The following is a 20,423-nucleotide window of genomic DNA, read 5'->3' as shown; positions in this document are numbered from 1 at the left end:
TCCGGGGCGGGTGGGGGTTGGAAGCTGAGGTTCAGACTTCAGAGGTCGGATCCCAGGGAGAGGACTGGGGTTGGCTGTGTGAACACAGTCTGAAGGGGGCTAGTGCGCCACAGTTAGCCGAGGGAGAGTACGGGAAAAAGTTTGGACCTGCCTCAGAGGCAAGAGACCATTCTTTCAGGGTGTGCGAGGACAGGGGATTACTTTCCCGTCTGACCACAGAAGGCACAGTACCACCTAAATGATCTCCAGAGACATGGCTTTCAGCTCGGACACCAGAGACGGGGATGAAACACTAACGCTGCTGCTGCAGCCACCAAGAAGCCTGTGTGCAAGTACCGGTCACTATCCACATGCCCCACCCCTCCCCACACCACGGGAGCCTGTGCAGTCCACCACTGCCAGGGTCCTGTGGTACAGGGACAACTTCCCCGGGAGAACACACAGCATGACTCAGGTTGTTGTAATGTCATGCTGGTCTCTGCTGCTGCAGGCTCGCCCTGCATTCCAGTTATAACTATCATACCCCTCCCTCCCCTTGGCATGAGTGAGCCAGAGCCCCCTAATCAGCTGCTGCTTTACCCCATCCTGTCTGGGCAGGAACAGAAGCCTTAGGACAACCTACATGAGGAGGTGGGGCCAAAACCAAAGCTGAATGCCAGGAGCTGTGAGAACAAAGAAGAAAAAGGGAAATTTCTCCATGCAGCCTCAGGAGCAGCGGATTAAATTACCACAATCAACCTGAGGTACCCTGCATCTGTGGAATACCTGAATAGACAACAAATCATCACAAAATTGAAGCGGTAGACTTTGGGAGCAACTGTAGACTTGGGATTTGCTGTCTGTGACTGACTTGTTTCTGATTTTTATGTTTATCTTAGTATAGTTTTGTTTTGTTTTTGTTTTTGTTTTTCTGGTACACGGGCCTCTCACTGTTGTGGCCTCTCCCATTGCGGAGCTCAGGCTCTGGACGCGCAGGCTCAGTGGCCATGGCTCACGGGCCTAGCCGCTCTGCAGCATGTGGGATCCTCCCCGACTGGGGCATGAACCCGCGTACCCTGCATTATCAGGCGGACTCTCAACCACTGCGCCACCAGGGAAGCCCTATCGTAGTATAGTTTTTAGCACTTGTTATCATAGATGGATTTGTGTATTGGTTTGGTTGCTCTCTATTTTTAAATTACTTTTTTATTTTAATAAATTTATTTTATTTTATTCAAAAAAACTTTTTCCTTTCTTTTTTTCTCACTTTTCTTCTGAGCCATGTGGTTGACAGGGTCTTGGTGCTCCAGCCTGATGTCAGGCCTGAGCCTCTGAGGTGGGAGAGCTGAGTTCAGGACATTGGACCACCAAACACCCCCTAGCCCCATGTAATATCGATCAGTGAGAGCTCTCCCAGAGATCTCTGTCTCAATGCTAAGACCCAGCTCCTCTCAACAACCAGCAAGCTGCAGTGCTGGATGCCCCATGCCAAACAACTAGCAGGACAGGAACACAAACCCATCCATTAGCAGAGAGGCTGCCTAAAATAATACAGACACCCCAAAACACACCACCAGACACAGCCCTACCCACCAGGAAGACAAGATCCAGCCCCACCCACCAGAACACAGGCACAAGTCCCCTCCACCAGGAAGCATGCACAACCCACTGACCTAACCTTAGCCACTGGGGGAATACACCAAAAACAATGAAAACTACGAACTTTCAGCCTGTGAAAAGGAGATCCAAAACAAAGTAAGTTAAGCAAAGTGAGAAGACAGAGAAATATGCAGCAGATGAAGGAGCAGGTAAAAACCCACCAAACCAAACAAATGAAGAGGAAATAAGCAGTCTACCTGAAAAATAATTCAGAGTAATGAGAGTAAAGATGATCCAAAATCTTGGAAATAGAATGGAGAAAACACAAGAAAGGTTTAACAAGGACCTAGAAGAACTAGAGGGCAAATGAACAATGCTGAACAACACAGTAAATGAAATTTAAAATTCTCTAGAAGGAATCAATAGCAGAATAACTGAGGCAGAAGAACGGATAAAGTGACCTGGAAGATAAAATAGTGGAAATAACTACAACAGAGCAGAATAAAGAAAAAAGAAGGAAAAGAATTGAGGACAGTCTCAGAGACACTGGGGACAAGATTAAACACACCAGTATTCAAATTTTAAGGGTCCCAGAAGAAGAAGAGAAAAAGAAAGGGTCTGAGAAAATATATGAAGGGATTATAGTTGAAAACTGCCCTATTATGGGAAAGGAAATATTCAATCAAGTACAAGAAGTGCAGAGTCCCATACAGGATCAATCCAAGGAGAAACATGCCAACACATACTAATCAAACTATCAAAAATTAAATACAAAGAACAAATATTAAAAGCAGCAAGGGAAAAGCAACAAATAACATACATAACCTTATGTTAACCCCATAAGGTTAACAGCTGAGCATTCAGAAGAAATTCTACAAGCCAGAAGGGAGTGGCAGGACATATTCAGAGTGATGAAAGGGAAAAACCTACAACCAAGATTACTCTACTCATCAAGGATCTCATTCAGATTCGATGGAGAAATTAAAACCATTACAGAGAAGCAAAAGTTAAGAGAATTTAGCACCACCAAACCAGCTTTACAACAAATGCTAAAGGAACTTCTCTAGGCAGGAAACAAGAGAAAGAAAAGACCTACAAAAATAAACTCAAAACAATTAAGAAAATGGTAACAGGACCATACATATCAGTAATTACCTTAAATGTAAATGGATTAAATGCTCCAACCAAAAGACACAAAATAGCTGAATGGATTAAAAAAAAAAAAAAGACCCATACATATGCTGTCTACAAGATACCCACTGCAGACCTAGAGACACATAAAGACTGAAAGTGAGGGGATGGAAAAAAATATTCTATGCAAATGGAATCAAAAGAAAGCTGGAGTAGCAATTCTCATATGAGACAAAATAGACTTTAAAATAAAGACTATTACAAGAGACAAAGAGGGACACTACATAATGATCAAGGATCAAACTAAGAAGAAGATATAACAATTGTAAATATTTATGCACCCAACATAGGAGCACCTCCATACATAAGGCAAATGCTAACAGCCATAAAAGGGGAAATCGACAGTAAGACAATCATAGTAGGGGATTTAACACCCCACTTTCACCAATGGACAGATAATCCAAAATGAAAATAAATAAGGAAACACAAGCTTTAAATGACACATTAAAAAAGATGGACTTCATTGATATTTATAGGACATTCCATCCAAAAACAACAGAATACACTTTCTTCGCAAATGCTCATGGAATATTCTCCAGGAAAGATCATATCTTGGGTCATAAATCAAGCCTTGGTAAATTTAAGAAAATTGAAATCATGTCAAGTATCTTTTTTGACCACAATGCTATGAGACTAGATACCAATTACAGGAAAAAGAACTGTAAAAAATACAGACACATGGAGGCTAAACAATAAACTACTAAATAACCAAGAGATCACTGAAGAAATCAAATAGGAAATCAAAATATACCTAGAAACAAATGACAATGAAAACACGATGACCCAAAACCTATGGGATGCAGCAAAAGAAGTTCTAAGAGGGAATTTTATAGCAATACAATCCTACCCCAAGAAACAGGAAAAAACTCAAATAAACAACCCAATCTTACACCTAAAGCAATCAGAGAAAGGAGAACAAAAACACCCTAAAGTTAGCAGAAGGAAAGAAATCATAAAGATCAGATCAGAAATAAATGAAAAAGAAATGAAGGAAAAAATAGCAAAGATCAATAAAACTATAAGTTGGTTCTTTGAGAAAATAAACAAAATTGATAAACCACTAGCCAGACTCAACAAGAAAAAAAGGGAGACTCATATCAACATAATTAGAAATTAAAAAGGAGAAGTAAAAACTGACCCTGCAGAAATACAAAGAATCATGAGAGATTACTACAAGCAACTATGTCAATTAAATGGACAACCTAGAAGAAATGGACAAATTCTTAGAAAAGCACAACCTTCCGAAGCTGAACCAGGAAGAAATAGAAAATATGAACAGACTAATCACAAGAACTGAAATTGAGACTGTGATTAAAAATCTTCCAACAAACAAAAGCTCAGGACCAGATGGCTTCACAGGCGAATTCTATCAAACATTTAGAGACTAGCTAACACCTATCCTTCTCAAACTCTTCCAAAATATAGCAGAGGGAGGAACACTCCCAAACTTATTCTACAAGGCCACCATCACCCTGATACCAAAATCAAAGATGTCACAAAAAAAGAAAACTACAGACCAAAAACCATATGATAATCTCAATAGACGCAGGAAAACATTTCGACAAAATTCAACACCCATCTATGATAAAAACTCTCCAGAAAGTAGGCATAGTGGGAACTTACTCAACATAATAAAGGCCATACATGACAAACTCACAGCCAACATTGTTCTCAATGGTGAAAAACTGAAACCATTTCCTCTAAAATCAGCAACAAGGATGCCCACTCTCACCACTATTATTCAACAGTTTTGAAACTTTTAGCCACAGCAATCAGAGAAGAAAAAGAAGTCAAATGAATCCAAAATGGAAAAGAAGAAGTAAAGTTGTCACTGTTTTCAGATTACATGATACTATACATAGAGAATCCTAAAGATGCCACCAGAAAAGTACTAGAGCTAGTCAATGAATTTGGTAAAGTAGCAGGTTACAAAATTAATGCACAGAAATCTCTTGCATTCCTATACACTAATGATGAAAAATCTGAAAGAGAAATCAAGGAAACACTCCTATTTACCACTGCAACAAAAAGAATAAAATACCTAGGAATAAACCTACCTAAAGAGACCAAAGACCTGTATGCAGAAAACTATAAGACACTGATGAAAGTAATTAAAGATGATACAAACAGATGGAGAGATATACCATGTTCTTGGATTAGAAGAATCAACATTGTGAAAATGACTATACTACCCAAAGCAATCTACAGATTGAATGCAATCCCTATCAAAATACCAATGGCATTTTTCACAGAAGTAGAACAAAAAATTTCACAATTTGTACAAAACATAAGACCCCAAATTGCTTTGCTTTCTCAAAGCAAGCTTGAGAAAGAAAAACAGAGTTGGAGGAAACAGTCTCTGTGACTTCAGACCATACTACAAAGCTACAGTAATCAAGAGAGTATGGTACTGGCACAAAAACAGAAATATAGATCAATGGAACAGGATAGAAAGCCCAGCACTAAACCCATGCACATATGGTCATCTTATCTTTGATAATTACTTGAGGAAACGGGGAGGGGGAAGGGTAAGCTGGGACAAAGTGAGCGAGTGGCATGGACATATATACACTATCATATGTAAAAGAGATAGCTAGTGGGAAGCAGCCGCATAGCACAGGGAAATCAGCTCGGTGCTTTGTGACCACCTAGAGGGAAATAGGGAAGGTGTGAGAGAGATGCAAGAGGGAGGGGATATGGGGATATATGTACACAAATAGCTTATTCACTTTGTTATACAGCAGCAACTAACACAACATTGTAAAGCAATTATACTCCAATAAAGGTGTTTTTTAAAAAAATCAATGTGTACTTCAATTGTATCCATCAAATTTGGATCCATTCAACAAATTCTTGCTCTGCTTACAACAGAAGAGTGTTGTAAAAATCCAAGGAGATAACGTATGTGAAAACACTTTAGAAGTGGCAAAAGCCAAGAAAAATAACTGTCATTTCTAACTCCACTTTTTTCTCCTGTCTTTAATCAATTAATCAAAACCCATTAAAATATTAATTTTCCTTTTAAGAGGTTATGAATTATATGAGAACTCATTGACTACCTTTAGTTAATATTTAATACCATATTTGATATTCCCAATATAATCACTTATTAGGTTAATATTAGAAATCAAGAAAAATTTACTATTTTGGCTAATTTATATTTAGACAAATCCTTTAAATAATAGTCAACAAGCATTTTAATAGAACTTGATGATCCCCAACAATTATGGTAATATGGTTTTGAACCAGTTGGCATTTGAGCATTACAGGAATAAGTAAAAGGGGAAGATATTTTATATTTTCACAGAAATGTCATAACAGAAAGAAGACAGACAAACGCATTTTAGTAAAAGGCAAACTATGGTAAATATAATATTTGGATTATGCTTTTAGGTAATAGTAATTATTTCTCTGGGAACTTCTTTAATAGTCTCCCATTTCTCCTGCATTTTTGATCATTTTTATTATTTTACTTATTTATTTATTTATTTTTACGTATTTAGTTTTGGCTGAGTTGGGTCTTCGTTGCTGCACCTGGGCTTTCTCTAGTTGCGGTGAGCAGGGGCTACTCTTTGTTGCGGTGCACGGGCTTCTCATTGAGGTGGCTTCTCTTGTTGTGGAGCATGGGCTCTAGGCACGCGGGCTTCAGTAGTTGCGGCACGCAGGCTCTGTAGTTGTGGTGCATGGGTTTAGCTGCTCCACGGCATGTGGGATATTCCCAGATCAGGGATCAAACCTGTGTCCCCTGCATTGGCAGGCGGATTCTCAACCACTGCACCACCAGTGAAGCCCCTTGACCATTTTTAAAGTTTGACATATACTAAAGTATATATATATGTGTAGTTAGTCTTCAGTGATGAATGCCATCAACTCTTTCCCTCTCTGTATGCATGTGCTCCTCCCCTGAGAAATGTGCTTTTTCCCCTCCCATGGAAACTAGGCTGGTCCTGTTTGCTCTGACCAATAGAATATGGAGGAATGACATTCCAGCACTTTTGAACACTGACCTTACGAAGTTAACAATTTCTACCTACTTCCTCTTTGAACATTGATTTTTTGGGCTTTTTTTTTGGAATTCAACCACCATGCTCTGAGAAGCCTAAGACCTATGCAGAGGTCATGTGGAGGAGAAACAGATAAACTGCCAACCATGTGGATCAGGTATTTTGGATGTCACAGTTCTTAGGTAATTGAAGCCCTGGTCAACACCATGGGGAGAAGAAGAACCTTTCAGCTTAGCCAGTCTACTCACAAAAACATGGTATTTTAATGCCAACAAGTTTTGAGGTTGTTATGAAGCCAGAGATAACCAATAGATGTTGATTCATACCTAGAAATAGGATTCTGTTGGGCCAAACCCAAAACATGTAGCTTTAACTTTGGAACTGAGAAGGAGATGGCTGTACAACCTTCAGGAAACAGTGGTGGTAGAATAACAATGAGGAAATTGTCATTAAAAGGCAATTGTTGTTGTGAAAGGCAACACTTTCACCTACAGTAATGCGAAAGGTAGAATAAACTTGTGGAAATTGCTAAGGGGAAGAAGTAACCTAATAAACTTGTGGATCTGGTTGAGGAGATTTCCAGGCAGAATATTGAAAATGCCAACTGACTTCTTTTAGCTGGCTAAGATCAAATATGAGAAGAGAGAGATGAACTAAATCAGAAACAGTTGGGTTTTGGAGAAAAATTTATAAAAAATTTTATGAAGGACCCAGAACACCTTTTCCAGACAGCAAAAGGTTCTCAAGAAGGAAATGCCTTATGGGCAAAGATCAAATCTAGGGAATTGCTAGTGAAACAGAGCATCAGGGTAAGTTAGGATCAAGGGTGCAGCTGTAATAATCTTTAAGACTTCAGAAATATTTAAGCCAGTGCCTCACAGATCTCTTAGCTATACAAAAAGACTTACAAGAATCTTATGAGCAAAGACTGTACTCCTCTTAGCTAGACAATGGGTATCTAAGATTTTTAAGGGTATCGTCCTTCAGCACCTTGACTCTCTGCTCAAAGTAGAAAGAGAGAGGTCCGTCTTGAACATTTGTGGGTGTGCCTTTTGTCTAATGGAATGGATAATTTGATTCATAGTAAATACATGATTTTAAAAGGAATTACATCAGTTTAGTCTAAAAGGGAGAGACAGCTCAAAATAAAAAGATGCTTCTGGGCCTTGAACCTTTCTCAACCTGCTTCAATAGGAGGCAGGTTGAGAAAGCTACTCAGCTTCAAATATAAGCCATTTCTCATGGAAAATGACTGAGAGTAGAGCCAAAATCTTGTATGGAAGAGCCAAGAGATGAGGGCCACTCTCAAGAAGAATTAGGTTCTAATTGACATACATTCTCTGCTCACAGAATCATGACGAATTAGACATGTGTCCCACTGGAGTTCAGAATTGTTATGGAGCATTCACTGCATTGTACCTCCAATTTTCCCTCTTTTTGAACAACAGTGGCTCTTACCTGTCTTGCCATTGTATGCTGGATGAGTATGGAGAAGAAAACTTGGTTCTTTAGTTCATGCATCTTTAGATTGAGAGCAACTGCAGTAAAGGTTGCCCATGTGTACCTGAAACCAATTTAGATGACAAAATTATGAGCCTTGAGCCTGAATCTGATAACACAAGATGAGATTTTCAGGTGTCTGGGGAGGTGGTGAATGCATTTTCCACATTTCAGGAACATGAACTGCTATAACCCGGGGTATATTATGGTAACTAATTTCCAAAGATGGCTTCCATCAAGCCCTTTTCTTCTTGCATATGCATAACCATTGAGAGGTAAAGGTTCTTCCCTGTCCCCTTTGAGCTAGGCTGGTCCTGTAGATTAGTTTGACCAATACAATATAGTGAAAATGATGTTCTGAGACTTCCAAGCCAGGGCTTCAAGAGAACCCACAGCCTCTACTTTTCTCTTCTTGGAACTCTCACCCTTAGGATGCTACTTCTTGGCTCCCAGCCATCATGACAGGAAGAAGTCCAGCCACCATGATAGAAGAACCACAAGACACATGGAGAGAACTGAGGTGTGATAGCTGAGTTTCCAGCAAACAGCCAGCATCAACTGCCAACCATGTGAAGGAGTTGTCTTGGATGTTTCAAGCCCAATCAGGTTCCTAGAAAATTGTAGCTCTAGACAACACCATGTAGAGCAGAATCAGCCAACTGATTCCTGTCAACTCAGAATTATTAGAAAAATGAAATGGTTGTTGTTTCAGTTAAGTTTGGGGGTATTTTTTTAGTAACAGACAACCAAAATAACACATACATAAATGTCATGAAGTAAATAAAATGATCAAGAAACTCATTTCAAAAAAGAAACAAATGGAACCTAATCAAACTTACAAGCTTTTGCACAGCAAAGGAAACCATTAAAAAAATGAAAAGACAACAGAATGGGAGAAAATATTTGCAAATGATGCAACCGACAAGGGCTTAATCTCCAAAATATACAAACAGCTCATACAACTCAACAGAAAAACAAAAACCTAATCAAAAAATGGGCAGACCTTAATAGTCATTTCTCCGAAGAAGACATACAGATGGCCAGTAGGCACATGAAAAGATGCTCAACATCCCTATTAGAGAAATGCACATCAAAACTACAATGAGGTACTACCTCACACTGATTAGAATGGCCATCATTAAAAATTCTACAAATGACAAATGCTGGAGAGACTGTGGGGAAAAGGGAACCCTCCTACAACGTTGGTGGGAATGTAAGTTGGTGCAGCCACTATGGAGAACAGTACGAAGTTCCTCAGAAAGCTAAAAGTAGAGTTACCATATGATCCAGCAATCCCACTCCTGGGCATATACCTAGACAAAACAATATTTCAAAAAGACAGATGCACCCCTATGTTCAAAGCAGCACTAGTCACAATATCCAAGACATGGAAGCAACCTAAATGTCCATCGACAGATGAATGGATGAAGAAGATGTGGTACATATATACAAAGGAATAATACTCAGCCATAAAAAGGAATGAAATATCACTTGCAGCAACATGCATGCAACTAGAGATTATCATACTAAGTGAAGTCAGTCAGAAAGAGAAAGACAAATACCACATGATATCACTTATATATGGAGTCTAAAATATGACAAATGAACTTATCTACAAAACAGAAGCAGACTCACAGATATAGAGAACAGATGTGGTTGCCAAGGGGCGGGGGAGAGAGAGGGATGGACTGGGAGTTTGGGGTTAGCAGATGCAAACTATTATATTTAGAATGGATAAACAAGATCCTACTGTACAGCACAGGGAACTATATCCAATCTCCTGGGATAAACCATAATGGAAAAGAATATAAAAAAAAGAATGTATGTATGTGTATAACTGAGTCACTCTGCTTTACAGCAGAAATTAGCACAGCACTGCAAATCAACTATACATCAATTAAAGAAAAACTCATTTCAACTCAAGAACTAAAACATCACCAATACTGTTTCATTTGTTCATTTGTTCCTTCTTGCCTTCCTATCCTGCCATCACTCTCACTCTGAAATCGTAACCATGAATTTTTACATGATCCTTTACTTAAACAACAAAAGAGTTTACACAAATATATGTATTCCAACATAATATAGTTTAGATTTGCTTGTTTTTAATCTTTATAAAACTGCATGTAGGCTTCTAAGACTTGCTTTATTTAATCATCACTTTATTCTCAGGTCATTCTCACTGCCAAATAAAATTACAAAATCCACAATTTATTTTTTATTCTCTTGTCAGCGAACATTTGGGTGGTTTCAAACAGGGCTGCCTTGAACATTCCCACACACGTACTCTCGTGCACAAATGCAAGAATTTCCTAAGGTATGTATGTAGAAGTAGAATGGTTAGGTTTTAGAGTACACAGATGCTTACCCTTACAAGATAATGCCAAATCGCTTTCCAAAGTTTATTAGTTTACAACCCCACCTTTAGATATCTTCTTGATGTACATCTTCTTCATTGGTATTGCATATTTCTTAATTTTTCAATCTGTCAGGTGAAATATTATTCATTGTGATCTTAATTAGTTGATCACTTGAAATTAAACATCTTTTCATGTGTTTCATGTGTTTAAGGGTACCTGGTTTCTGTCTTTTACTCATTTTTTTATAGGACATTGATGAATAGAAGTAGTGATAATAGGTATCCTTGTCATGTTCCTGATTTTTAATGTATGCAACTTCACCATGATGCATTATCCTTTTTTACATAATGTTGAATTCAGTTCATCAATAATGGTTTTGACTTTCAGATCTGTCTTAATAAGTGCTATTAGTCTGTAATTTTCTTTTCTCCTACCAAATGTGTCTGGTTCTAGTATCAATAAAAGTTATACAGGCCTCAGAAAATGAGCTGAAGAGTATTCCCTCATTATATATTCTTTGGAAGAGTTTGTATAATATGTTGAAATAGTATGGTCGTTGAAAGAGTAAAACATCTGTAAGCATGAGCTAGATGTTCTTTATCAAAAATTTTAAAAGTATTTTCTATTCAATACTATTAAGTCCATGTAGCTTGTGTATTTCTTCTTCAGCCAATTTAAGGAAATGGCACTTTTCTAGACCTTGGTCTATTTTGTCTGTTTTCATACATTAAGATGCTCCTGGTAGTCTCTTATCATTTTCATCTCTGCTGTGGGTTAGGACCCATTTTTCAATCTTTATATTGTTTACTTTAGCTCTGTTTTCTTCTTGTTCAAATATGCCAATTTGTTTTGTCATGAAAACAACTTTGACATTGTGATTCTATGTTTTCTAATTCATTGATTTCTTTCCTTTCCTCTGACTCCTTGCTTCTATACTGTGTTTATTCTGTTGTCCTTTTCCTAAGTTATACACTTAGCCTTTAATTTAAGCATTTAAAACCATTCCCCTCTAAGCGCTCTTTCTGCTGCATCACCCAATTTTTCCAAATGTAGTATTTATAATTAGGTACTAATTATGGTTTTTTTTCATCTATGAAGTTTTTTTAAACTTGTAAAACCATGATTAAAAAAAATTAACCTAAGTTATTTCTTATTATTTAATACTAATTTTTTGAAATTTATTGTAACTTACTTCATACCTAATACATGGTCAATTTTTGCTAATACACAATGCTTAAGAATATTCTGTTGATTATTCTAAATATGTTCATCGAATCAGCATTGTTAATTGCATTATTCAAAACTGTGTTTTCATTCATTTTTTTGTCTAGTTGATTTATTAGTAATTGAGAGCTGTTAAAATCACCCACTGCTGTTCAATTTGTTGGTTCAGCCCTAGTTTATACATTTTGAGGCCATTTTATAAAGCATATACAAATCTAAAATTGTATATATTCCTAATAAATTGATCCTTTTACCATTATTTAGTGGTCTTCTCCATCTTTAATAATAATATAATAAAGTCTAATTTTGAGTTGATAGCACCAAAGCTACATAAGTTTTCTTTTACTATTTGCCTAGTGCATTTTTTTATCCTTTAAAAAATCCCATATCAGCCTATAGCTGATTTTTAAAAAACTGAATCAATGTTTTTAACTGGGTTTAGCCTATTCATAGTTATTTTAATTATTTGACTTGTTACTATTTATCTTACTAATTTTGTACTTCCCCCACCCCTAATTTCTTTCCCTTTTTTTTGTATTGAGGTATTGTCTTCTTATTCCATATTTTTAACTTTTTTCTTTGGAATGATTCATCCCATATCTATTATTTAGCAGTTACACCTGAAATTTTACTACACATATTTAACATAATTTCAAAGTTAAACAGTACCTTAACCCATTTTCTGAATAATAAAACACTTCAGAACACTTTAATTCTAATCACCCCCCATCTTATAAGCTACTGTCCAGTTTTTCAATTATATCCTATTTTTAAAGTCCACATTAATGTTGCATAAAATGTTTATTTAGTTTTACTTAGTTACACTCTTGCTTCTTATAAACACTTCTTTCATTACGATTGTTTTATACAAACAACACTTTTGATTTACATGTTTTTCATTTATTTGCTTACTAGTTCTTCAATTTCAGATCCTTTTGGAATTATTTTCCTTCTTGAAGATAATCCTTTTGCAATTTCTTTAAAGAAGTTCCACTGATGGTAAAATCTGTTTTTCACTTGAATATATATTTATTTCAGTTTTGCTTCATACAGATTCCAAGTTGACAACTGTTTTTCTCAGAATTTTGAAGGCACTATTCTACCACCTTTGGAGTACATTGTTGCTGTTGAGAAGCTTTCTGAAGTATCTGTCTTGCCTTCACTGATAATCTTTTTCCCCCTTTGATTGCTTTAAGAATCCTCTGTTTGGTATCTCACAGTTATACTACACTGGGTTTAGGCTTGGATTTTATCTATATATGCTTGGGATACATTGTGCTTCCTGAACTTATGAATTCGTGTTTTTCCAACAAATGTGGAAAATTCTGTTATCTCTTCAAATATTGCCACTCCTCCATCCTCTCTATTCTCTTCTGCTGGTAATTCTAGTATTCATAATTCTTCCTTCTATATCTCTTATCTTTTCCTTAATATTTGTATTTTCTAGCACCTTGTTTCTCCTGGCTGCACATTGGGTAATTTCCTTATATCTAGCTTCCCGTTTATGTATTGTCTCTTCAGCTGAGTCTAATATGATATTCAACATGTCTAAGGGTTTTTCTTTTTTTAAATTGCAAGTAACATATTTCTCATCAAGCAGTTCCACTTGTTTCTTTTTCAGATCAGTCTGTGGTTCCATCCTTCATGTATGTTGATGATAAGACCTTGGAAAATTGAGTCCAAAGTTTATATCTACAGGTTCTTTCTCAAGCTAGCTAGTTTCAACTTGCACCTGGTCATCTCCAGCCATGAATAATATTGCTTATCTTAATCTATGGGAATCTGGGGCCTACATCTTGTTTCTGCCAGGAACTATAGGGTATTACAAACTGAGGCCCACTTCAACTGTCCTGGATGGGACATCTCAGATTCAGATTTATCTCCTTGTTTCTGGTCTAAGGAAAACTGCACATGGCAGTGCTGCAATTGGTATTTGTCACCCAGGCAACCACTGTCAACCTTATGCTTAATATAGTTTTCACAATTTCCATATCAAAACGTGTTCATTTTGTCAGGGAGAAAAAATAGAGGTGTAGTTCTTGGAGATTTCCCCTACTTTCTTTGAGCCTATTAATGTATTCAAAAGGAGATTTTATTCAGGATCTAGCTGTTTTGCAGTACCTAATATATTACTGGAAGCAAAAGTCTTATTTAATATATTAGGTTATGATATACTAACCAGAGAAAGCTCATGATTTATGACAATCCTTGCTGATTCAAGAGGTCTGGAGAGGTTTCCTACCCCTCAGATGGAACTCAATCAGTATTTTGGAATCAGTATAGAAAGGTCCTAAACTATGAACTTATCCAATAAGTTTTTGCCCCACTTTGCAGAAATTTCTATTGTTCTATTACTAATATATTCAGTCAACCCTGACTATTCAAATTTCCAATGTCCTGATCAATATGTGGTTCAGGTCAACAGGACTAAAACGTATGAAAATAAACCATCATTTTGAACATTTTAAAAAATAGATAATAACGATTTGTTACATGCAACTTCCATCTAGATTCATAACTTTATTCTTGGAAGCCTGAGCCACCTATAATATAAGCAGGGCTAAACAAGGCAGCTGGTGATTTCATTTTAGTCAGAAACACACCTAATAGGCATTATGGCAGCAGATCTGACTGCTATTGTCTTAGACGCAGATGGATTGTTTGCATCATTATTATTCATAATTGTTGGTCAGTGTTCTCTGGATGATCAGGAAGCTCTTTGTGCCTCACCCTAATCACTGAAGTAATGAAAGGAGATACCCGCAGCAAGGGCTGCAACTGCAAATGCTGCAATCACACCTAAAAGTAAAACAAACACAAAACAAATGGAAATGGAATGAGCAAAAGAAAGGCTTAAGTGATCCTAGGCTTTGAAATGTCGGTAACTGATGGGCCTAAACAACAAGAACAACATACACACACAAATACATATACTTACACACACAAATATACAGGCATGAAAAGCCAGCAAAGTCTTAGAGGAAAATATAGCAATAGGTTGAAAATTATATTTTACAAAGTTGGACTGGTAATCATATACTTCACCACCTTCGTTAACACCTTAAAATAAAAAATTATCTTTCTTATACATGAGTGCACTCACACACATCTAAGAGACAAACTAATACATACTTTAAAAGGCTTCTATAAATATTTATATTGACATTTCAGCTGTCTCATGCTACTTAGCTTAAACCAGAAAGACATCTCCAATGGGCAGGAGTCCTCAGTAATTACCATGTGAAGTCATTTATATAGCTATTGAAAACTACAGAAACTAAAATCTAAGAATTATTAAGCTTGGGTTGGTAACTTTTAATTTTTTTTCCTATTTTTAGTTAAAAAACAACAACAAAAAGAAAACTGACCATAGTAGTCCAGACAGACAGACAGACAGACACACACACACACACACTTAGGTACAAAGAATTTAGGTAATTAACTTAACTTATGAGTAACTGACATGAAAAATAACCAAAGTTTCTGGCTTCTCTCAGTCAAAAATCTTAATGCTTATAAAGCATTTCTCAAATTGGCATTCAACTAAACAGAAGTCTACATGTTCTTTGATCAATAAGTCTGAAAAATGTTAAAGTGACTGCCACACTTCTTGGAGCTTTTAAAATACTAAAATACATTAGGATTTCCAGACTTGAATTTGACTTTTTTCATAGAACACCTATCAAAATCTTCCACAATAGCAATCCTGGGAACACCAGCTTGGAAAACACTGGCCCTACTATACTAATTGATTCCCAAAACTCAACATGTGTTTCTTCTAAAAACACCAAAACATTTCATAGGAAGTGTCATCTTTTAGGGCACTTGAGAAAATGCTTTATTTATAAATCTTTCTATCTCTCAGGGCATACCACTTTCTATAATACTCAATAAATACTAGCTTAATCTAGCTCTTTTAAGAAATGAAATGAAAATAATTTTAAAGTAACAAGAAAACTCAAATCCAAAATACCATCTTTTCAATGTTATAGAAGAAATATAATACCTATGTTTTGCTGAATTTTCAACACTATTGTAGTTTTAATTGGCTGTTTTGATGGTTCATCATCTGTGTTGTCCAATGAAGCTTCAGTATTCATAGAGGAACTTACACAGGCTGCAAGAGGATAATAAAAATAAATCCTAAATAAGAATAATTACTGCTTAAAAATGAGTTTTAAAGAACATTATAAAAAACATACAGTGAACTCCATTTTCCTTCAACTTGACTTTTTTTTTTTCTACTTTACTTTTTAAACTTGCTCTTTATCAAATTCAGGCGAATTAAATTTCATGGACTATATATCAAACTGATGTACTTTTTAAAATACTTTATGGGGACTTCCCTGGTGGCGCAGTGGTTAAGAATCCACCTGACAATGCAGAGGACATGGGTTCGAGCCCAGGGCCAGGAAGATCCCACATGCCGCACAGCAACTAGCCCTGTGTGCCACAACTACTGAGCCTGCACTCTAGAGCCCGCGAGCCACAACTACTGAGCCCACGTGCCATAACTACTGAGGCACACGCAGCTAGAGCCTGTGCTCTGCAACAAGAGAAGCCACCGTAATGAGAAGCCTGCACACCACAACGAAGAGTAGCCCCCACTCTCCACAACTAGAGAAAGCCTGCGCCCAGCAACGAAGACCAAATGTAGCCAAAAATAAATAAAATTTTAAAAAAAGATAGAACGATTCAATTCAATGACCTCAGCTTCTATCTTAAAAAAAAATACTTTATGTACTTTTATAACTGATCAAAACCAAGGAGCCACAGAGCCAGTTCTGAATGACTCCCACAAATTATAATCTGATTACTATATGGTAGTGGAGATAAATGAAACCAAAAATCAAACTAGATAGGAAAGGGTAAATTTTGCTCTTAATTGGGATTAATTTATAATATTCTTATTGATGGTTTTGGCAATTAATAATTTTAAGTAATCAGTAATAATAAAAGTAGGGATCAGCAAACTGTAGCCATGGGCCAAAGTGCAGCCCATGGGCCAGACCTTACATGCTCTGCAAAGCCTAAAATATTTACTATTTAGCCCTATACAGAAAAAGTTTGCTGACTCTTGATCTAACCTGAATTACATAAGCAAACTGGGACCATAAGTTTGACCTTAAAACAATTCAATGTTAAGCAAAGTAAGTACACTATCTCATTTATAGTTGGAAAATAAAACCTGGGACATTAAGTGCGTATTTGAGGGTCACAGGCAACAGAATGAGGATTCAAATACAAGTTCTCTTTCTACTTCATTATGGTGACAATAATTTGCGTAGGTTAGCCAAGCTGAATTTATTTAACACTGACTAAAAGTGTCTGAACTGAAAACATCCTTAGGGATCACACAGACCAATGGTTTTCTTTTTTTAAACTAGTGCTAGAAAATCTGACAGAAAATCCCAGTATGTAAAATAGATGAAAGCAGAATTACTCTGGTTGAAGCAGGGATGAAGGACTCCTGGAGCCATACTCCCTCCTTCCCCTAAGAGGTGACAGCAGAGTGCTGTTCTATAGAACTCAAGGGAACTATGTTTGAAAACAATTGCAGTTGATACTTAAACAACATGGGTTTGAACTGCATGGATCCACTTACTCATACACAAATTTTTTTCCACTAAATACATACTATATGATCCATGGTTGGTTGAATCCATGGATGGGGAACTGCCCATACGGACAGTCAACTGAAGCTGTATGTGGATTTTCGACTGCGTGAGGGTCAGTACCCCTAACCCCCAGGTTGTTCAAGGGTTAACTGAACTTCATGTTGATCCCTTTATTTACAAAGAAGAGAAGAGAACCCCAGAGTGACACAGTAAATACTACTGTTTAAATTCAAAGTAAAATAGCTTATTGCTTGGATTTAAAATATCTTTTATAGACATCTTTGTATACCAACATACTGGCACATGCAGATGTGCTCACAAGGATGACACATAACTTACTGAAATAATTAACTGTGGTACCGAAATGGATGAAAAAAAATTTGCCTGCTTCTCATCAATTTCCCATGAAGTTTGCCATTTTGAGAAATAATCCTTAGTAGTCACCTCATTAGAATCACGGCAAAACTGTTCTTTTTTTCCCTCTTTGAGCATATGACTAAAGTACTTTAAAAACAAACACAAAACGTTCTTCTCTTTTGTTCTACTCCCATATCAAACTAGTCACAAAGGCCAACAAATTCTCATGAACGGTCTCCAGAATTATTCAGTCTTCCATATTTCTACAGCATCCAGTTTTCTCGGGGGCTGTAACACTTTACTTCTAGAATACATTAGCCCATCAGCTTAAAATTTCCCCTAACTTCATCCATATGTCTAAAAGTTGAATGGAGAATACAATTTTATCCATTTTAAAAACATACACTCACACACACACAGAACTTCGGCTTTTTCTTTTAGCAAATATCACTGCTAAAAAGCTTTTTCTTTGGGCCACTAAAATCCTTATCTCAGATAAAAACAAAAATAATGGATGAAGCATGAATTATACCTATTTGCTACAGGAAATTTTTTACTTTTTTACTTGAGTACCTATAGATAAAGAGCACAAAAATGGTTTTATTTGTCATGTCATATTACTCACACATTTAATACTAATTTGTTATTTGTGAAGAAGAGCATGATCTAAGAGGTCAAGTCCTCTGTATAAACAATTTACTTCTATTAAAAAAAGACATTCCATTGCTCTGCTATTTCCATTTTAAAATCTGTCATTCAAAATCATAGATTTGATACAAAGCTAAGACAATTTTACTGAAGCAGAGCATTTTTCAAGGATGAATAAATCCTTACCATAACAATTTGTCTGTTTTTGGTGGGGCCATGAAGAACTTAATTCAAATCTCAGATACTGTCATTTTTACCAATACCTTAACGTCATCTGAACTTTAAATGCAAAGGACATGTGATTCAATAGGAAATTAGATCTTAACCATTCCTTAAAACCAGGTAATTTTAACTGCAGACAAATCTCAAATTATTCATGTAAGAAAGCAACCTTTCTTAAGCAACTGTCAACAAAGGAGAAGACAAGGGCCATGATGAATGCATGTTAAATTGTATATATATTCAATTTCATTCCAAGCTGCTGATAGGTAGAACTATTTAGAAGCTTAAAATGAAATGCTAGCACTTGAACTCCTTAGTTAGGTGTCATCTTCCAGATCCCTAAATCCTAAGTTAATGAGGTTTCACTAGTCAGTGATTTAGCCATTAAAATACATCTTCAGCATTACTTTTTTTCCTTTATAATTGAATTATCAATGTTTAACCAAGCAATGAAAATTAATTTCACCTCTGATATCAAGACAGAATTGGCAAAGATAGGTTTCACCAGATTTTAAATGTGTGTCTCCAAATTTGCTGATACTGTGGATAAAGTACATCTGAATTATTAAGTTAATATCTACCAGGAGATGACTAATACATTTAAGAAATTTTAAAGCCACAGTTATCCCTCACCTTAAGTGAGTCATTTTGACAAACAAATTGTTCTTCATTCCTTAAATCATTTTAAAGTATGTTATTTTAAAATACTTACTTGGCAAAATACATATTTTAAACATAGCAACTACATTACAGAACAGAAATAAATAATCAAGCAAATAGTAACATCAAATACTTGGAAAATAAAGCTTGATACTTATAACAAGTTTAACAATCCTAAATGTACAGTAATTGATTTCAAGTTTGAATTTGAACATTTGAACTCCACTTTTCATGGTTTATTTTACCTGGAAACCCTAATTTCAAATAATTAGGAAAATCTATGCACACTATATAGCACTATTCTTATACTTTAATATTTTTCATTATAATTCAGAAGGTCCATTATTTAAAAGTTTTATAATAATTCTAGTAAATATCACCTTACATTTATATATCTCTTTCTGTTTAGAAAGTATTTTCCCTAATGTTTTTACTAAATTCTAGTACCAACACCAAAAGAATTTGGGGTTCAGAGAGGACTTGTTCAAGGTTACACAGCTGTAAGTGGAAGACCTGGACTCAGCTAAAGCATCTTGGTAAAATTATGCATCTAATATTTTTGAATAAATTAATAAATGAAAGAATGAAAAAGTGAACATAATTCTAAACCAACTGAATGTATATGTAAAAGCACGTAATTTTTCTATTAAAATGTTTTTACCCTATCCCATAATTTGGAATGTGTTATTTTGCTACTAAATAACTATATCATTCCTTCTAATTCAACAAATACTTGATGAAGCAAAAATAATATAATTCTAGACAAGTCCTATTCTTGGCCACAATAAATCTGATGCCAATGTTCAATTCCTAAACAGCTTAGAGTTACTTTTACTGTATTCATCCCTGAAAATGAACTCAAATGTTATCTGCTCTGAGAAGCTTTCTCTGAATCACTTACAGGGATAATTGCCTGTGCTAAGTATTCTGATAATTCTCTGTTCATTCCCATATTTTTGAACTAACCTCTAGTTAAAGTGATATGTAATAGTAATAATAAAGAAAGAAAAAATGGAAAGAATTTACTAAAATTTGAAAATACTAATGTCAAACCTTTCTTA

The 20,423-nt window shown here is 35.9% G+C and overlaps 1 protein-coding gene across 2 annotated transcripts in view; it reads right to left on the bottom strand.

Annotated features, from left to right (window-relative positions):
• Positions 1–10,478: 10,478 nt before the first annotated feature.
• ODR4 (odr-4 GPCR localization factor homolog) overlaps positions 10,479–20,423 on the bottom strand; it is a 40,611-nt gene continuing 30,666 nt past the window's right edge. For both annotated transcript variants that reach the window (XM_024751077.1, XM_024751076.1), the window contains 2 exons: positions 15,864–15,974; positions 10,479–14,656 (listed from right to left, as the gene is read on the bottom strand). In XM_024751077.1, coding sequence (XP_024606845.1) covers positions 14,589–14,656; positions 15,864–15,974 — 179 coding nt within the window. In that variant the 3' untranslated portion in view covers positions 10,479–14,588. The remainder of the gene's footprint in view (positions 14,657–15,863; positions 15,975–20,423) is intronic.

Source organism: Neophocaena asiaeorientalis, unplaced genomic scaffold, assembly GCF_003031525.2.
Source record: "Neophocaena asiaeorientalis asiaeorientalis breed wild unplaced genomic scaffold, Neophocaena_asiaeorientalis_V1.1 scaffold67, whole genome shotgun sequence".
NCBI classification, from domain to species: Eukaryota; Metazoa; Chordata; class Mammalia; order Artiodactyla; family Phocoenidae; genus Neophocaena; species Neophocaena asiaeorientalis.
This window is presented reverse-complemented; position numbering and strand designations above follow the sequence as displayed.